At 37.9% G+C, this 18,488-nt stretch overlaps 1 protein-coding gene and 1 pseudogene across 1 annotated transcript in view; both read right to left on the minus strand.

The window, feature by feature from the left end:
• Window positions 1–18,488, minus strand: part of LOC114697366 (UDP-glucuronosyltransferase 3A2-like) — a 28,855-nt gene that overhangs the window by 5,549 nt on the left and 4,818 nt on the right. Inside the window, exons 3-4 of the mRNA XM_028875623.2 lie at window positions 13,748–13,862; window positions 2,600–3,131 (exon numbers count right to left, since the gene is read on the minus strand). Coding sequence (XP_028731456.1) covers window positions 2,600–3,131; window positions 13,748–13,862 — 647 coding nt within the window. The remainder of the gene's footprint in view (window positions 1–2,599; window positions 3,132–13,747; window positions 13,863–18,488) is intronic.
• On the minus strand, window positions 8,333–8,916 carry LOC114697310 (annotated as a pseudogene).

Raw genomic sequence — 18,488 nt, forward strand, 5'->3', positions numbered from 1 at the left:
TATTCTTAATGATTCTATCACTTTTTTAGCATGCTACTCTTTTGATTTTATTGATTCTAAATTTGTCTATTCATTATTTCAATCATCTACACTCTGATTCTTTTATGTCCCGTCTTTCTGCTAGCATCTTGTTCAGTCATCTCTTCATTATCTCTGCCTTATATTGAAGGATTAGATTATCAATTGCAAGTACCTTGGCTGTACTAATAGATATAATAATAGCTATGAATTATATCCTATGTCTTGCTTTTATTGCACCCCATCATTCCATTTTGTTTTGTCTCCTTTTCCTTGGTATATAATATTTTCAAATGTTCCTCTTGATTTTTCCCTTGGAATTTACATTATGTTGTTTTCTATTCACCCCACTGTGGTAAGAAATATTTACATTAATCTGAGAATTTGCAAATCTCAGGCTTGGGTTGGAGGGTGGCATGGGCTAACACATGAACCAAGGAATTTGTTTTGTGCATTAGAGGAGAATATGTGTTCTGCTGTTGTTGGAATGAACAGTCAGAACTGGAGAGAAGGTTCAGCAGATTTCCTTCCAGAGGACCACAGTTCAGTTCCCACAGAGCAATCACAACTCTCTGTAATTCTAGCTCTAGGTGATCCATCACCCTCTTCTGGCCTCATCTGGGCACTTGCACGAACATGATGCGCACACATACATGCAGGGCAAGCAGTCAGGCATATAAAATCACTTGCAAATACATTTTAAGCATGCTCTATAATTTCTAATAATTCTATTTAGCCTATGGTATTATTCAAGGTGATAATTTGTATGGATAGTTTTCTAATTCTAAAACTGTAGAATTGAAGTCTTAAGTTATTTATTTCTTCTTTAAATTTCTTACATTTTTCTTCTTATTTTTTATTTCATATCTTGTGCATAGATAACATATCTCTCTGTAAGTTAACTATTTCACATATTTTAAGTAATATTTTATAGTTGCAATATTTGATAAACACAAAGTTTCAAATATATGTAGTCTTTAAACTTCTTTGAGAGTTTTGATATAAAGTCTGATTTTCCTTATGTAGGCAACCACCACAGTCTATTTGCTTCTCACTTAATTCTTACAAAACATGTATTGGAATACCCCATAAAGTAGATCCAGACACTTGTGTCATGTATTATTTTGAAACATTTCCTCCCACTTTTTAACAATCCCTTCATCTCTCTGTGTGCCAATATCTGACCATTCTGTCTAGAAGGTGAGGGCTCTGTCATTCACATCTAGATTTATAAATGTAAAATATCTTTCACTACTTAAAGATTCAGTCAGGGAACTGAAAATCTGTATACTATATCCCTACTCTACTGATGTAAGTGATATATATATATATATATATATATATATATATATAATATATATATATTATTTCTCACTCACTAATCACTCCCCCAAAAACTAATTTGCACCAACTGCAAAGAAGGGTAGGCGCCGTAATACCCAACAGAGCCAGAGCAAATCCATACCCTCTCTGCTTTGAGCTGAAAGCAAGAGAAACATCCCCTTCATCAACTCAGTATCTTGGCCACAACTATATAAGTCCAAAGGGGATAATTCCTCCTCCCATCATGGGTGAGGGAACCCCACAGTGACAGGGAACCAGAAATCTAACATCCTTATCTCTGCACTTTATAATTGTCAGTAATAGTGATTCAGACCCTGCACTGAACATGCAAACTACATGGCAGCTTTGATGGTTTACAGTAGCTGGATGGAGTACCAAGTGCTCAACAGGCTGGGGACACAGAATAACAGAAGCAGTTCTTCTTGTTACTAGTGCTAAGTTCTGTCAAGGTACATGCCTTCTGAAAGTATTAATCTGTTTCATTATAAGGAACCTGCCTCCTTAACACATACTAAGTATGTTGACTTTCACTGTATTTATTATACAGATAGCTCAAAATTCAATTGGAAATATTAATACTTAAGGAGTTATTAAGTTATTAAGGAAATACTAAACTAAAGGAGTTATTCCACCAAAGCCAGGAATAGAGAGAGACAAAAGAAACTTACATTTTGTACTATCTAGCCAGGTCTTCAAACTTAGCATGGGTTATTCTAACACTGTACTTTCACTAACCCTAAAAATATAGGCTCCGGGTAATTCTGTTGTCTTAGAGTACTTCCTTTCAGTACATCTCAGGCAAGTGACATTTTCCTCCTGTGGTGGTTTGAAATAAAACTGCTCCCAAGGAGAAAGGCACCATTAGGAGGTATGGCCTGTTTGGAGTAGGTGCAGCCTTGTTGGAAGAAATGTGTCATTGTGAAGTAGACTTTGAGGTCTGCTATGCTCAGCTATGGCTGGTGTCACAGTTCACTTCCTGTTGCCTGTGGATCTAGATGTACAACTCTGAGCTCCTTCTCCAGCATCATGTCTTTCTATATGGCACCATGTTTCCCACCATGATAATAATGGACTAAGCTTCTGAAACTGGAAGCCAACCAAAATTAAATGTTTTCCTTTATTAAAGTTTCTGTGGTTCTGATGTCTCTTCACAGCAATAGACACCCTAACTAAGACACCATCTAAGCACTGCAGGCCTCTGAATAAAAAATAAACTGAGGGCTAAGGTTTCACTCACTTGAGGTATTGGTCTAAAGGGTTTGTCTGTTAAGCCTCCCACATAGACCATATTGGGAAGCACGGGATGAGCAAAATGAAAGGCAAAGTCAGAATTGACAAACCACAACTCTGCTTTCCGTGAAAGGTCAGACAAAACTGGCCGAGAGCCTTCTGCAAAATGCTCCTGAATAGTGCTGTCATAATGAGAAAATATTTCTCTTTGCTTCATGGATGAATCAAGGAACATCAGGATGTTCTTCACTCTGGCCCAGAAGTCCATTTTATCAGTTAAACTGGAACCAAATCCTTGAACATAAGACAAGGGCCTTGGTAGCCCATAGTCTATAATGCCAAATATCATGGGAAGAAAGGCCACAAATTGTTTCTCAAGTTTCTCAGCAATTAGGAAAACACAAGGATCTGATACATCAAAAAAAAGTAGGTCAAAATTCTTATTCTTTAAGGAATCCAGGATGTCCTTTCTGCTTAGTAAGTGACTGCATAAATATCCTAAGTATCCATAGATCTTTACACGGGTGTGATAGTTGAACCTGTAAAAAAAAATAACAAATATTTTGAGGAGCTTTTTCATACTTGGACACATTTTCAGACATATTTGGAATAATGTTATACTCAGTGAAAGTATTGCACAACTAGATGAACAAAAGCCTATAACGACACTCTGGCAATGGAGACAGATGGATCAAGAGTTCAAGGCTAGTCTAAGGTTTATGATTTTGTGGCCAGTAGGCGGGACTAAATAAAACATTCACTTAGAAAAAATGATTTTTAATATATTTTATGAGAAGAGGCTTTGTAGCCTGAATTTTTTCTTACCTTTTGTTTAAAGCTATACAAATCATTATAGTATGTTACTTAATATGTAAAGTATATTAAGTTAGTTAGATTTCTTCTGTCTTGGAAGCCATTGCTGATTACAGTAGATCTCAGAGCATCAATCTGAATTATCGGGTGTATAATGCTATTAATTTCACATTATATAATGAGTTTTTGAGTAATAGTATTGCTCCTTTGCCAATCTGTGTAAGTGGCATGATTACACCTTCTATAATCATCAATGATAAAGTCATTTCTTTTAATCATGTGTATGTTGGCTTGAATGTTTTAACACACAAAAGGAACTTTCCAATGATAATATTAGAACAAAGCTGAACATGATTCAACTTTCTGCCTGGAAACTAAGCAATTTGACAAACAAAATAAACTGCTATGCGGTGGTGGCCCACGTCTTTAAGCCTGGAACTCGGAGGCAGAGGCAGGCAGATTTCTGTGAGTTTGAGGCCAGCCAGGTCTACAGGGTGAATTCCAGGACAGGCTCCAAAGCTAGAGAATCCCTGTCTCAAAAAAACATAAATAAATAAATAAATAAATAAATAAATAAATAAATAAATAACTGAATTTTTTTAAAAAAACCAACCAACCAAATATATATTACTGATTTCTCTCTTATATGTGAAATCTAAACTTAAGTGTGTGTGTGTGTGTGTGTGTGTGTGTGTGTGTGTGTGTGTTTTCTTTGTTAGATGATGAAATTAGAAAAGAGGCCATGAGAACACATTAAAATAAAAAGCTATCCAAAGAGATGAATGTGTCATGGAATAGTGCTGCGGAGGAAGGAGGCAACCTAGAACAAAAGATACTGACTGACACTTATGTTTTCTAAAAATTACATAGCAAAACGTATTACTTTATATACTAACTTAACTTTCTAATGGGAAGAAGTGTGATTGGAAGCTTATTGTTAGAATTTACAACTCCTACTGCTCAAACTGTCACTGAAGACTGTCCTCAACTTTAGTCATTGTACTGATGACTCTTCCCCACAGCACTTTTCCAGGGACCCTTTCACATCAATGCTTAGCAGATAAGCAACCTGGTAAGATGCACAAGTGCACCATGTCATCCTACATCAAAAGATCCACAAGATGAGAGCCCAGAGGCATGCTTATCTTCACTCACTTTTAGACTCAACTTCAAGTCACAACAGCTGTGGTTTATCTTCAAGCGTTTGTCAGAATGTTGATGCGCAATAGGGACGTGTGGAGGTGTCCTCTGAGTGGACAACTTAGTAGAAGACCATTAGAAGGCCTTACCCTATAGGTTTCTAAAATAGCCCTTGTTAGATTCTGAGTTAACCCTGTGATAGATCTAAACCTGTTTTCTCTTCTCTTGAATCATTCTTTAGCCATTATGATGACGTTTATCATGATGCTTTCAATCAACCTGACTGATGTTTTAGACCATGAGATGGAACTTCCATAACTATGAACTGATAAGCTTCTTCTCATTATAAACTCACCCAAATTCAGTTGTTACATTAAAATAATGGAATGAGGATGAATACATGGCACAATTATCTAAATCTGTCATCTAATTTCCACTTCTAAAATATTTTATATAATAATTCTAAATAAATCCAGTAGAATGTAATCCCTTTAATGTACATCAATTATAAAAATTCTCAAGAAGTTCCTATTCTCATCAACTTGATTGTTTTTTATCTGTAATTTGAATCACACCTCAAGAATTCAAGCTTAGAAAGAAGACATAAAACATATGTAAAAAATGTGTATACATGATAACTACATTTGACTAAAGTGCAATTTGACTTTTTCTATCAAATATATGACAAAAGATATGTGGTCTTTAAGCTTCTATGAGTGAGAAATCTTTCCAAAAAAACCTTGGTGCTGTGAGCACAACCTTAACTGTTAAGTAGAATTTTCCAGGACAGAGATGAGAGTAAGACCAATGGAATTGCCTTAGAGACACATCTGTACTTGTCCATCATGTGGAATGTAGCACAAATCTTAGAAGTTCTCATTAGTAAAAACAAACCCAGAGCAAGTTATTGGGGTGAACGCTGAATGATCAGAGAAACAGAACAAGCCACAGCCACCTCACCTTGCCAATTCCTCAGCTGATCCTGTTTCCTCAGACTGGAAGCCTCTGAGTCTTCATCCAAAATGAATCTCAGCTGAACTGCTGCTCAAAAGCCTAAAAGCTTAACCAGCTCTAGTTCCTGGTTTTCAAGCCTTATATACCTTTCTGCTTTCTGCCATCACTTCTTGGGATTAAAGGCTCTTGTTACCATGCCTAGCTGTTTCCAGTGTGGCTTTGAACTCACAAGATCCAGAGGGATCTTTGTTTCTGGAATGCTAGGACTAAAGGCATATGTGCCACCATTTTCTGGCTTCTATATCTAGTGGCTTTTTTGTTCTCTGACACCAGATAAGTTTATTAGGGTGCACAATATTTTGGGAAACACAATATCACCACAGTGGAAGACAAAGGAGATTCTGCACATCCCAATCAAGGAATAAAAGCCTCAGACTCATCTGTAATTCCAGGCCATTGAAAGATTTTAAACATACCTATGGCTATTAGCTGTTAAGACAATGATAACCAAGCTACAATTGATAGAACCACAGAGGTTAGGTGTAGCATAAGGGACCAGTGAGCACAGGGAGAGCTCATTAAGAAAGGAAAATAGAGCCGGGCGGTGGTGGCGCACGCCTTTAATCCCAGCACTCAGGAGCAGAGCAGGCGGATCTCTGTGAGTTCGAGGCAGCTGGGCTACCAAGTGAGTCCAGGAAAGCGCAAAGCTACACAGAGAAACCCTGTCTCGAAAAATCAAAAAAAAAAAAAAAAGAAAGAAAGGAAAATAGAATAGATAGTTATGAGTGCAAGTGGGGGGTCTGGAATAGGAGGATCAAGTGAGGAAGGGAGAAAGAGATGGGGAGAATACAGGGAGAAACAGCTAAACTTAAGGACCATTTGAGGGGTAGTATGGAAAACTATCACAACAGACCCTTGCTAATATATATATATGTGTGTGTGTGTGTGTGTGTGCGTGTGTGTGTGTGTGTGTGTGTGAGATCTCAGTAAAACTGCCAAATGATGTGCGAGACAGAGTCACAGCTGGCCATCTCTTGCCACCAAATGAGCTTCTAGTACCATAATTGGGTTGCACCTAATTTAGACGTTGGACAAAGGGGTCCCAAAGGAATCCTCCTGAAACTCAGGCAACTGCCAAAACTATAGGTTGTGCTCCACAAACTGACAGCAAGGCTCTGCTGCTGAAGACAACATCCATACAGATCGATGAATATGGGGAAACTCAGCTACTGCCTGGAAAGTGCCTAGGTTCTAGCAATTTTGGTGTAGGAACATACTCTGTATACTACTAAAAGAGAAACATAAACACCAAGCCAGTCACAAACCAAGCTATCTACAGTGTTGTCCTGCCTGCAAGATATGCTACAGAAGTGGAGGAACAAAGCTTGAGAGAGTAACCAACCAATAACTGATTTGAATTAAGGCCCACTCCACGATATATAACCCATACCCAACACTGCGTGCGTGGGAAATTGAGAACCTAAGACTAGATAGCCCCTTAGGACCTAGAGTAAAAGCAAATGGTATCAGTCCGAAAAACAAAATATGTAGCAATAAAATGGCTTAAATAAAATAAAGGCATTTTGCTATATTCATAGACCAGTGCCTTGTTCAGTCATCATCGGAAAAGCTTCCTCCTGTAGCAGATGGGAACAAATATAGAGACCCACGGCAAGACATTATACAAAGAGTGAGTACCTTAGAACCCAAAACCTTAAGTAAGATGTTCCCACGAAATCTCTTCCTTTGGAGATTAGGGAAATCAGAGAAATAGGGAAATCAGAGAAATATCAGGCAGTTAAAAAAAAAAAAACTAGAGGGTTTGGACAACACCAGCAGTGAAAGAGTCAGAGGGTATGGACAACATCAAGAAAATAGGCCTTGTAAAACATGAGCACAGCTCATATGAACTCACAGCGACTGAGGCAGCTCACACAACAAACACACACACACACACACACACACACACACACACACACACACAACTTCCAGTTTAGTATTTTTATGGGATTTGTGAGTATGTGAAAGAGTGGGTCTCTGATTCTCCTGCCTTCTCTTCCATTCTTTTCCTTTGTTTGTTTTGATTGTCCAACTCTAATGTGATATTTTTGATTTTATGTCACTATATTTTATTGTTATCCCTTAGAAGTTTGGTTGATTTCTAATGAGGGACAGAGTGACAGAAAGAGAGTAGGGCAGAGGTGGGGAGGGAGCCACTGGATGGATAGAGAGAGGGAAAACTGCAATCGTGATATGTTATATGAGAAAAATTGTTTGGAGTAAAAAGGGGGAAAGGAAAACTTTTAAATGGGTTTAACAGAAAAGGAACTAAGCATGGCACAGCCTTGTATAAGTGACTTGCTCCATTAAAGAACTTATGTAAGAAGGGGACAAGGTACATGGAAGAAGGTGGCTCCTCTTTCCCGAATAGAGAAATTGAAGTGACTGCACTGACTTCATTGAGACTACATGTACATATGACAAGTAAAAAACAAGGCCTAGAAGGCACATCTTTGTAACTGGAGTTATCTTCAGTCCCGCCCCAGCCGGCAGCCACTCAGACTCAAATAAACACACAGATGCTTATATTATCTATAAACTGTATGGCTGTGGCAGGCATCTTGCTATCTGTTCTTATGTCTTAAATTAACCCATTTTTATAAATCTGTACATTGCCACATGGCTCATGGCTTACCAGTATCTTACATCATGCTTCTTATCACAGCGGCTGGCAGCATCTCCTTGCCTCAGCCTTCTACTTCACAGACTTCTCCTCTGTCTTTGTCCCTCCTATACTTCCTGCCTGGCTACTGGCCAATCAGCATTTTATTTATTAACCATTGACAGGTAGCTCCTTAAATGTCCTTGCATTAGATATGTCTGTGTTCCGTCCCGGGAAAGACTTATACTGAACTTCCACTTTATTTAAGACTTTTTGGTTTGCTGGGAAATGAGGTATGATTTACCCATCTAATTTGTAAGCAACGCCAACTTTGATTTCTGTAAACATATCCAAAATATCTAACTTGGTAAGAACCAATGCAGTAAATCCATTGATCATATGAGCATATTTGAGTAACACAAGGTCCAACCAGCCGCATCTTCTTTTCCTCCCAGTAGTTACTCCAAATTCTCTACCCCTTGTTTGTAATAATTCTCCAATTTCATTGTCTTGCTCTGTGGGGAAAGTACCAATACCAACTCTAGTGGTGTAAGCTTTTACAACTCCATATACTTCTCCAACATTTTGAGGGGGCATACCCAAACCTGTAGAAACACCTCCAACAGTGCAGTTTGAAGAGGTCAAAAAGGGCAAATTCCAAAATCAATATCTAACAATGCTGCGTTTGCAACTTCTACCAAGATTTTCTTGGGTGGTCCAAGGAGGGCCTCATATAGGAAATCAGAGCAACACATTTAGAGCATACAGAATATCCCACAGCACTTCCTCTAAGGAAGGTTTTAATTTTCACGTAGTATAACTACACATAACAAAACAATTATCAAGTAAGAATTATAGTTATAATATCTAGTCTATTTGTATTTGGCAAAATTAAAGAAGATATCCTATCTATCCTTTATTTGTGAATCTAAGGTTTCATATCTAACTTATCTCTTATCATAACTAAGGAAAATTATAACTATCTAGTCTTCAACTACATCAAAGACCCCAGAAGGATATAATATTACCTGAGAAACAGGAGCGGGACACAAGAAACTTTTGGGACACTTGGGAGAATAGACAGAGACAACTGGCAACCTGGACAGTCATCCAAAGTTCCTTTGTGAAGTTCGGGTATCTGTGTTCAGCCCACAGGCCTAGAGTCTCTCAGTCACTTCTCTGTGTCTTGTAGAATGTCTCGCAGTTTCCTCTGGGAAGCAGGAACCTGAAGGACCATTTTGCCAAGCAAAGTTCAGTGGTCACCTTCCTATGGGTCCTGCATGTCCAGTAAATCAAGCAATCTAAGCAAAAAGTTTCTTGCCCAAATGGCTATTTTTGCCAAGAAGAAGATAAACTCCATATGGAGTGTCTTCGACATCCATCCTCCTCTCTGAAGTAAATCAGTGCTGCCAGCAGCAGACGTGTCTCATTGTCCAGAAAGTTTGAGTTTTTAAAACAATTTAGATGCCACATTCTGTAGGTCTTTGAAGTGTTTGAAGATTACCTACCTGACTGAAATATATCTATGTATACCTAGAAAACTTAACATGATTATAAGCTTGACTATTATAAAAAACTATTAATCTGTGATTCTTAATTATCAATTACAATTTCAAATGAGCTGTACAAGCATAATACCTTAAACAAGAGTTGAAATAGAAAACAGTGTCAGGGACAAGGACAGAATCTCTAGTTAGTGGAAAAATACAGACCCCCCAATAAGACAGGGAACTAGATCAGCTTACAGTCAGGTTGCCTAGCAACAGGACATTGAGTCAGAGCCCTTGACCCTCTCACCCTGTAAACATCCTATACAAACATCCTGTTAACTTTCCTCACCTTATGCAGATAACAGCTTCTTGCTCCCCCCCCCCACCCTGCAGAAACTATATAAACCTTTCTGGAAGAGAAATAAAGTGGCACCTTGATCAGAATCTAGACTTGGTGTGTTTTCCTTTGTATCTCCTGTCCCTACATTCCCTCCTTAGGGTGGTCAAGAACCCATTGTAGCCCTGCAGGCAGGGCAATTCAGTATAACAAAATTAACAAAAAAAAAAATGACTTTAAATTTGTATCAATAGAGCTGGGCAGTGGTGGCGCACGCCTTTAATCCCAGCACTCGGGAGGCAGAGCCAGGCGGATATCTGTGAGTTCGAGGCCAGCCTGGGCTACCAAGTAAGTTCCAGGAAAGGTGCAAAGCTACACAGAGAAACCCTGTCTCGAAAAACCAAAAAAAAAAAAATTGTATCAATAAACTAAAATCTATGCCAATGTAAAACATTTCAAACAAGTTGTTGCTCTTTAAAAGTAGGTTCATTAACCTAACCTTTCATCCTATCTTTTTTTTGTCACATATAGCACACTTTAGTATTTACCTCAAAAGTTTCAAGATAGAAATCACAATGATCTCCACCATTAACCATGAGTGAACATGGAAAGTAATTTACTTCCTTCAAATGTATGATGAAAAATAAATGAAACATGATTTTTTTCTTGAAGCTGAAGACAACTGTGATATCTAAAGTCTTTACCAAATTGTTTACATGAATAGGGTTTTTCTCTTGTATGAGTTTGTCCTCATTTCCATACTTCAAAATGATATAAATAGACTTTAAAAATTAAAACACTAGAGATATGACTGTGGAGTTAAGAAATGTTCATTCCCAGGATCAAGGTCTGATTTTTGACAAGTTCCTATCATTCATCTCCAAGATCCAATGGTCTAACATTTTCAGGAACCAGATTGCATGAGCCTTTTGTATAGAGTAAAACAGGCAGCCACTTAAACAAACACTGACCCTGAAAATAGGGCCAGTGAATGAAACAACTTTTGGCCCTGAAATCAGAGTGAAAAACATTCTGACATTGAAACCAGAGTCAAAGAAACACACTTTCTTCCTGAATCCAGCACCAGTTACAGAAACACCCTGATCCTGAAACCATAATCAAAATTTTAAAAGCGGCCAGTAAAAATAAATAAATAAATTAAATTAAAAAAACACTTTGGACCTATAACCAGAGCCAAACAAACACACTCTAACCTTGACAAAATAAGTACAAATCCAACCATTCCCTGACCCTGAAAACAACCAGTTCCTGAGCATGAAATCCACCCATTGTTTGAGCTTTCTGAAGCCCTGTGCCTATTCATTTGGCAGGTCCCTTTTTCTCCCTTGGAAATTCTGGAAATCTCTAAGATTCCTTGCTATCAAATATATATATTGAATGCATTTTGGGTGAAGACTTTTCACTGGAGTAGATGAGAATCTGACTGTAGTATTGGATTTAGAGAAGCAGCAGACCCTTCTGTTGGCAAACTCCCTTAAAAGATCAGAGCTGGAGTAACAACTTTTCACCAGAGACTGCTAAATTTCTCCAGCATTTCACCCCTTACTTGAGTGAAGCACAGAAGTAACAAACTGAGCTGTAGCTGAGAAGAAACGGACATCTCTGTTAGAGATGCTTTATTAGAAACTCTAATAAAGCAGAACAGAAAATGAATCGACAGCTCTACTGAGAAACTCCCTCAGGAGAGTGGAGAATGGCAGCAATGGTCATCCCATCTTATATATATATCATATCCCCTTTTATTCTTTAAGAAGAGATCACATTTATAATCAACTTGCTTTAAATAAAAATATTGGTTTTTCTCTGTCCCACACCAGAGGGCTCTTCTGATATGGGACAGAAAAATAGCTCAACCTTTTTTTAAGGGGAGGCAATTTGCTTGGGTTTAAAGAAGGAATGAGCCAATTCCATCTCCAAAGCCAGCTTGGTATATTTGAGAATTTGGGCGTAGCTTCTAATACTACTTCCTGCTGGATGATGGCGCTGTATTCTTATTGGGACATAAAGAAAATATTAGAATTATGGGGTAGTCTTTGAGGCTGTATTGTCTGAGCCATTTGCCTTGAAACCGTTCTTGATGTTTGATCATCTGGGCCATGGTGTCACAGGAGACCTTTCAGGGGGTCTTGGCTGGTCAAACCTGATGTATCTTAATCTGCAACAAATCCACAGCCTCTTTCTTTCTGTGGAAACAAAAGCAGAGCCTCCTTTCCAAAGCAACATATCCTTATACCCAAATTTTGAAGTCAAGGTACCTTTAAAATATACATACTGGTTTAACTGAGCACCCTTTACAATCAAATGTCTTTCTGCAGTTTAGAATATCAAAGACAACACAATCCAGATTCTCTGTGTAATATCAGTGTTTATGTGGCTTATTTTTTATATTACCTTTACTGTCTCTTTAAAGACTTTATTTTTTAAAACTATCACTTTCTTTATATAACTGTATATATTACGTTTTTTTTTCTTTCCCAAGCCTACATACATTTCTACGTGCATTATAAACCATTTAAAGTCTTGTTCCATCAGATTCTGTCTTATTGTGTAACTATTGCTTTAAACTGCAGCATTACTAGGTCTAAAGAGGCAGCTTTGGCTGGTGGCTCCACCCACCGCAGCTTCCCAACATGGAGATGGTACATTTACACCCAGATTTGGAGGAACCATGCTCACTCCGGAGAGAGTGGGTCTATGTCTCTATCAAAGCAGTGTGTAGCCCAGGACCCTCTGCCCTTTGTTTTTACTAGAGAAGACAATCCACCAGGCAGCATCATGTGCCACTTGCAGACGCCTCATTCCGCCATATTTAAGGTCAAGCGTCATGCCAGGGGCCCAACACATACTAGCTCAAGCGCAGGCTGTGGCTAACTTCAGAGAGGCAACTAGGAAGCTGTTTTTAGCTCCATTTTAGAATCTTCTTTTTCAGGTTTTAGGTGGAAATTCTTGCCGTATGTTCTGGCGCCATTTGTAGCTGGAGTTATCTCCAGTCCCGTCCAGGGCCAGCAGCTATTCAGACTCAAATAAACACACAGATGCTTATATTATTTATAAACTGTATTGCCATTGGCAGGCTACTTGCTATCTGCTCTTATATCTTAAATTAACCCATTTTTATAAAGCTATACATTGCCACGGGGCTCATGGCTTACTAGTATCTTACATCATGCTTCTCATCACAGGAGCTGACAGCATCTCCTTGCCTCAGCCTTCTACTTCCCAGACTTCTCTTCTCTCTTTGTCCTGCCTATACTTCCTGCCTGGCTACTTGCCAATCAGCACTTTATTTATTAACCAATCAGAGCAACACATTCAGAGCATACAGAACATCCCACAGCACATCTTCAACTTTCTAGAGAATATCCCATCATTTATGGAGCTGTCAGTCACCTACCATGCACCAATCAAACACAATCCACCCCCACATCCACCAGTTCTCCCAGTCATCATTGCTCTTAAATTCACTCACAGCATCATGTGACCATCATCTCCCCATTTGTAAGACTTGATTAGCAATACTTTAGTTCCAAGAATTGAAACAAGCCGGGCGTTGGTGGTGCATGCCTTTAATCCCAGCACTTGGGAGGCAGAGCCAGGCAGATCTCTGTGAGTTCGAGGCCAGCCTGGGCTACCAAGTGAGCTCCAGGAAAGGCGCAAAGCTACACAGAGAAACCCTGTCTCGAAAAACCAAAAAAAATAAAAAAACCAAAAAAAAAAAAAAGAATTGAAACAAATTACCTGTTATGAACTAATTCTTCTACAAGGACTTGTCTTCTATTATCAATTTCCTTTTGCTTATCTTCAGATAGATGCCAGTTTATAACCTGGTATGATATTTTATCCTCTTTAAAATCTAAGAAAACATCGATTGAGTAAAATTTAGATTTATCATAATATACCACACATTAGCAGGGGGATTAAAATAATTAATTTAATTTTATATCTTTGCAGAAATTTAATTTTTCTTCTTCAGCGATTTTGTTCTTTTGATCCATTCAACTCTGTAATCTGGTAATATTTATTTGTGGTATAAATCCTAATTGATCATAGTAAAAACCTGGAGCCAGATACTGGGGTAAATGCTGAATGATCAGAGAGACAAAGGAGCAAGACACAGCCACCACTTACCTCGCCAACTCCTCAGCCTGAGAGGGCCAATCTCCTTCTTCCCCCTCCTTATATTCCTCTCTTCACCCAGCCATATCACTTCTTGTTTCTACCTACCTAGTACTGGGATTAAAGGCATGTGACTCCCAAGTACTAGGATCAAAGGCATGAGATCCCAGTGCTAGGATTAAAGGTGTGTGTCACCACTGCCTGACTTCTTTGGTTAACTAGTTGCTAGCTCCATACTCTGATCTCCAGACAACTTTACTTGTTAGAGCACAAAAAAGTATCACCACATTTATTGAGCCTTTACAATAATTCAAGAACTTTTATATAGTTTACAGTAATATAAAATTCTAGCAACAGCTTTCATTTAAAGACACAGCTGTAATTTCTCACTTTACATGTGAGAAAGTATGAAGGAAAACAGTCTAAAATTATTCATTATATTTGTCACCATAGTGAGATAGAGTTTACAGTTAACTACAAATCAGTTTGATTGCAGAGTCCCTGTGTTTTATAGAAAAATTAAAATGAAATATGCAAAGTGTTGATTTGCTTGTTTGCCTTTTGTTGCTGATCATTTCATGTTTATAGTTTGTTTGTTTGTTTGTTTGTTTGTTTGTTTGTTTGAGGCAGAGTCATGTTTAGTAGCTCCAATTGGCTTTCAACTCACAAACCTGTTTCTTGAGGCAGTCAAACACTTGGAGTGTAAACAGGTGCCAGAACAAAGTGGTTTTTACATGTTTGTTTGTGGGTTGTTTGATCAAATTCAATGGTTCTAACTTTAGTCAAAATGCTTATTCAAAAAAAAAGAAAGGAAGAAATGAAGGAAGGGAGGGAGGGAGGGAGGGAGGGAGGGAGGGAGGGAGGAAGGAAGGAAGGAAGGAAGGAAGGAAGGAAGGAAGGAAGGAAGGAAGGAAGGAAGGAAGGAAGGAAGAAAAAAGAAAGAGAGAGAGAGAGGTCAGGCCACCATGCCTTAACTGGCCACTCTGGCATGTCTCCTTATTATTCAAGTGTTAATTAACAGTCTGATTCCACTTTTGAAGTTTAACTCCTGACAATTTCAACCTATGTCTCTCATTTTACAGAAAAAAAAATCTCAAGACATCTGTTCTTGATATTGATGATAATTTCAAATCAAGACAAGCAGGCCAAAAACAGAATCCTCACATGAGACTCCCTGGAGAGTTTCAATTAGTATTTGTAGACAGACTATAGGATTGCGACTTCCTTTCCATTGTTCCTAGATCATGTGTCTCAGCCCAATCTTATATTAGAATCTCAGACTCAGTCATGATTGTAGATTCCAGCACACACTATGGATGACTCCCCTCAATGGAAGGATTCTGACATTTGTGTCTGCAAGGCAGTGGTGCTCATAGCAAAGAGTTGGATGGCTGCCCTGTATGACATAATATCCAGCTGAATAGATCTAAATGAATGTTTATGCCCTCACAACACAGATAACAATGACACAGGGTCCTGGAAAATGCCCTTTATATCCCTGCATATTGCATGTCTATAGCTAAAAAATGCTATTAATGACGTTGCATGGAAAAGCACCCACAGCATCATTACAACACAATCAAAGGTTCACTTCAAACTTCATTTTAGCCTTAGACCTCTCAAAATTGCCATTCTTTTTGACAATTCTGATTAGGTCTCTCTGGAAAAAGTGGTAAATATGAGAAGCTCAGAAAGACACCCATCATCACTGAGGGAAGTCATGGAACAACCAAAAGAAGGAACTGGGTGTGTGTCAAGTGTTATAAAAGAACATACACAATAATTTTAGAGAAAATTACAAAGGAATTTCCTTACATTTTTTATCTCTAAATTAATAATAATATCAGAGGAATTATACCAGTAGAAACATTATTAATGGCATTAAGACACATAAGAACTAAGGTTCCAAACATCCATGGATGATTTATTCAGGTGACTCTTCTTAACCCCCAGAGTATAAATTGCCCAACACTCTGAATAAAGCTGGCTGTTGCATGAGACTAGTCTACCTCATTTATCAGCTTCATTATACCCGGCCCTACTGCCTCTAGAGTGGTAAAGAAACCGGCAATGAGTACGTATTGGCATGCTTCTGCAAAGTACATGCATATTTATTCCACAAGAAAAACACAAATGTGTTCTTATGAGAGGGACTATGCCATGCTCTTATTATTATGATGCCAGCATTTGCAGTAATATTCATTCAGGCATCTTTTCTTTATAGATTTAAAAATATTTCAAACTGGATTTTTAAATGAAGATAGGGTGAACAAACCATCTCTGGTTTAAAATGATATTTTCTAATAGATTCTAGTCATTGAAGGCTCAGTTTCATTCATTTTGGGTATTCTATGTTAGAAAGGATCCATAACATTACTTTTTTGTCAAACTGACTAAGTGCTAAGAACTTTAGTATTTGTTAGATGCAAAACCAAGCTCATCATGGGTTGTTTCAGGAAATTACTTTATACTTAAGACTGTGCATACATTGTCTCACTGAGGAGGGATCATTCTTTTTTTTTCTCTAGTTTTACATTTGGTGACTTTATAAAAGCATAGAAGGTGCTTATTTGTAGTGAAATCTTCTTTGTGTTAACGTACTCTCTTACCATGCTTGCCCCCATTTTGAAGAAACTGGTTGACGGAATTGTAGATGGCTATTGAGCACATGTGTACAGATTCAAAAAGGTGGAACAGGATGGAGAGTCTAGGACAATGTACTTCATGTTACTATATGTTTATTCTTAACTATATCTGTAGATGGTAATGTTTGCCACATAGTCAGGATTCAAATATCTATGAATAAATGACTAGAAATAAGAGAGAAAGAATTCACTGGCTGTTTTAGGGATATGCTAGCAATGGGTCCATTCTTAATCATTGAAAGTTTGTAGAGACTATAAAGAGGCAATGGCTGGGGAGGAGAATCCTGAAGAATAGTACTGACATAGGACACATGAAACATGAAAGTAGAGGAAATTGTGAAAAAATAGCAAGCTTTAAGTGGTAAAGAGGACAGAAATTTAGGGGAAAGGTGGAGAAAGGACTACCAAAACTAAAGAAACCATATGGAAATCTACTAGTCTAAAGGCTAATTTTGAAAGAAGAAAATAAAACCTAAAAGGGCCAGCAGATAGTTCAGTAGGTTAAGGCACTCACTGCCAAGCCTGATGGACTGAGTTTGATTCCTAGGACTCAGACACTGGAACCCTAGATACTTTTATTTCTTCAAGTTGTCTTTCATACAGTTTTTCAGGTTGAATAACCCCAGAATGAAAGTAATCCAGACAAATAATCAATGTTCACATGTTTCAATAGAGATTTTTCAGTTGAAGGTTGGATAAAAATGTTCTAGCAATGCTGTTTCTATATTCACTAATCCACTTAAATTCTGCTGAGAAATAAAAAGAAAGTCTAACCCATTATCACATCTGAAATGTCCAATATTTATGGAAGTAGAAAGGACCTCTGAGTTGGGAGTGGTGACTCATGCCTATAAACCCAGACATTGAGAAGCTAGGATAAGAGCTTTCCCTGAGTTTGAGAACAACCATGGGTATATGAATATGTTCCATGAAAGCCTGGGCCTGTCTGAGAAAAACTAAGAAAAAAGAAAAGAAAGCAGAGAACACAAGGAGGGAGCAAATAGCAGTGCATAGTGGCAGGGAGAGAAGAGAAATAAAATAAAAAACAAAAGAAAATTTAGGTCAACAACACTTGCATCTAAGAATTAAAGACAATTGGTCAACAGACATGGAGGATTTCTTTGTAGAACTTTTGTGCATAGGTTGCTAAAGGATAAAAAAGTCAACAGCTTTGAGCAATATGTTAAAGGTTATGAGACTAGGCAAAACAGGATAAACATGAATTGCAATTATAAAACCAGACTGTTGAGGCAAATTAAATGAATACAAACACACCCAATAAACAAAGAATTGAAGTTTTCTGGACTTCTGTGCCCTGATCTATCAGCAGAGACTGGTGGGTTTTGATTTGCTTCTGATTCTCTGTGCTCGCTAAGCTAAATAAGAACTTCTGATATCATTCTGCAGAGTGTTGGCGGAGCCAGTTATTCTTCAAGAATCTGGGGTTTTCTCAGTCACACATCCTAAACTTTTTAGCATAAATATATAAAGGTTATTAGAAAACATTTCTTAAATTGTAGGTTTTTATAAATATAAACTGAATTATGTGGATCTGAGTGTAGCTATTTTTAGATAAGTAAAGTCCTAAATATGGCAGAATATGTATATTCAACACTACTTTTAGACATACTTGACATGAAATTACTCAAAATGATCAATAATGATGTGTAGTGTTGACTGTGAGTGGCATTCAAGTAATGGGATATTTAATCTGTTCT

The sequence above is a fragment of the Peromyscus leucopus genome, chromosome 11 (genome assembly GCF_004664715.2).
Source record: "Peromyscus leucopus breed LL Stock chromosome 11, UCI_PerLeu_2.1, whole genome shotgun sequence".
In the NCBI taxonomy this organism is placed as follows: domain Eukaryota; kingdom Metazoa; phylum Chordata; class Mammalia; order Rodentia; family Cricetidae; genus Peromyscus; species Peromyscus leucopus.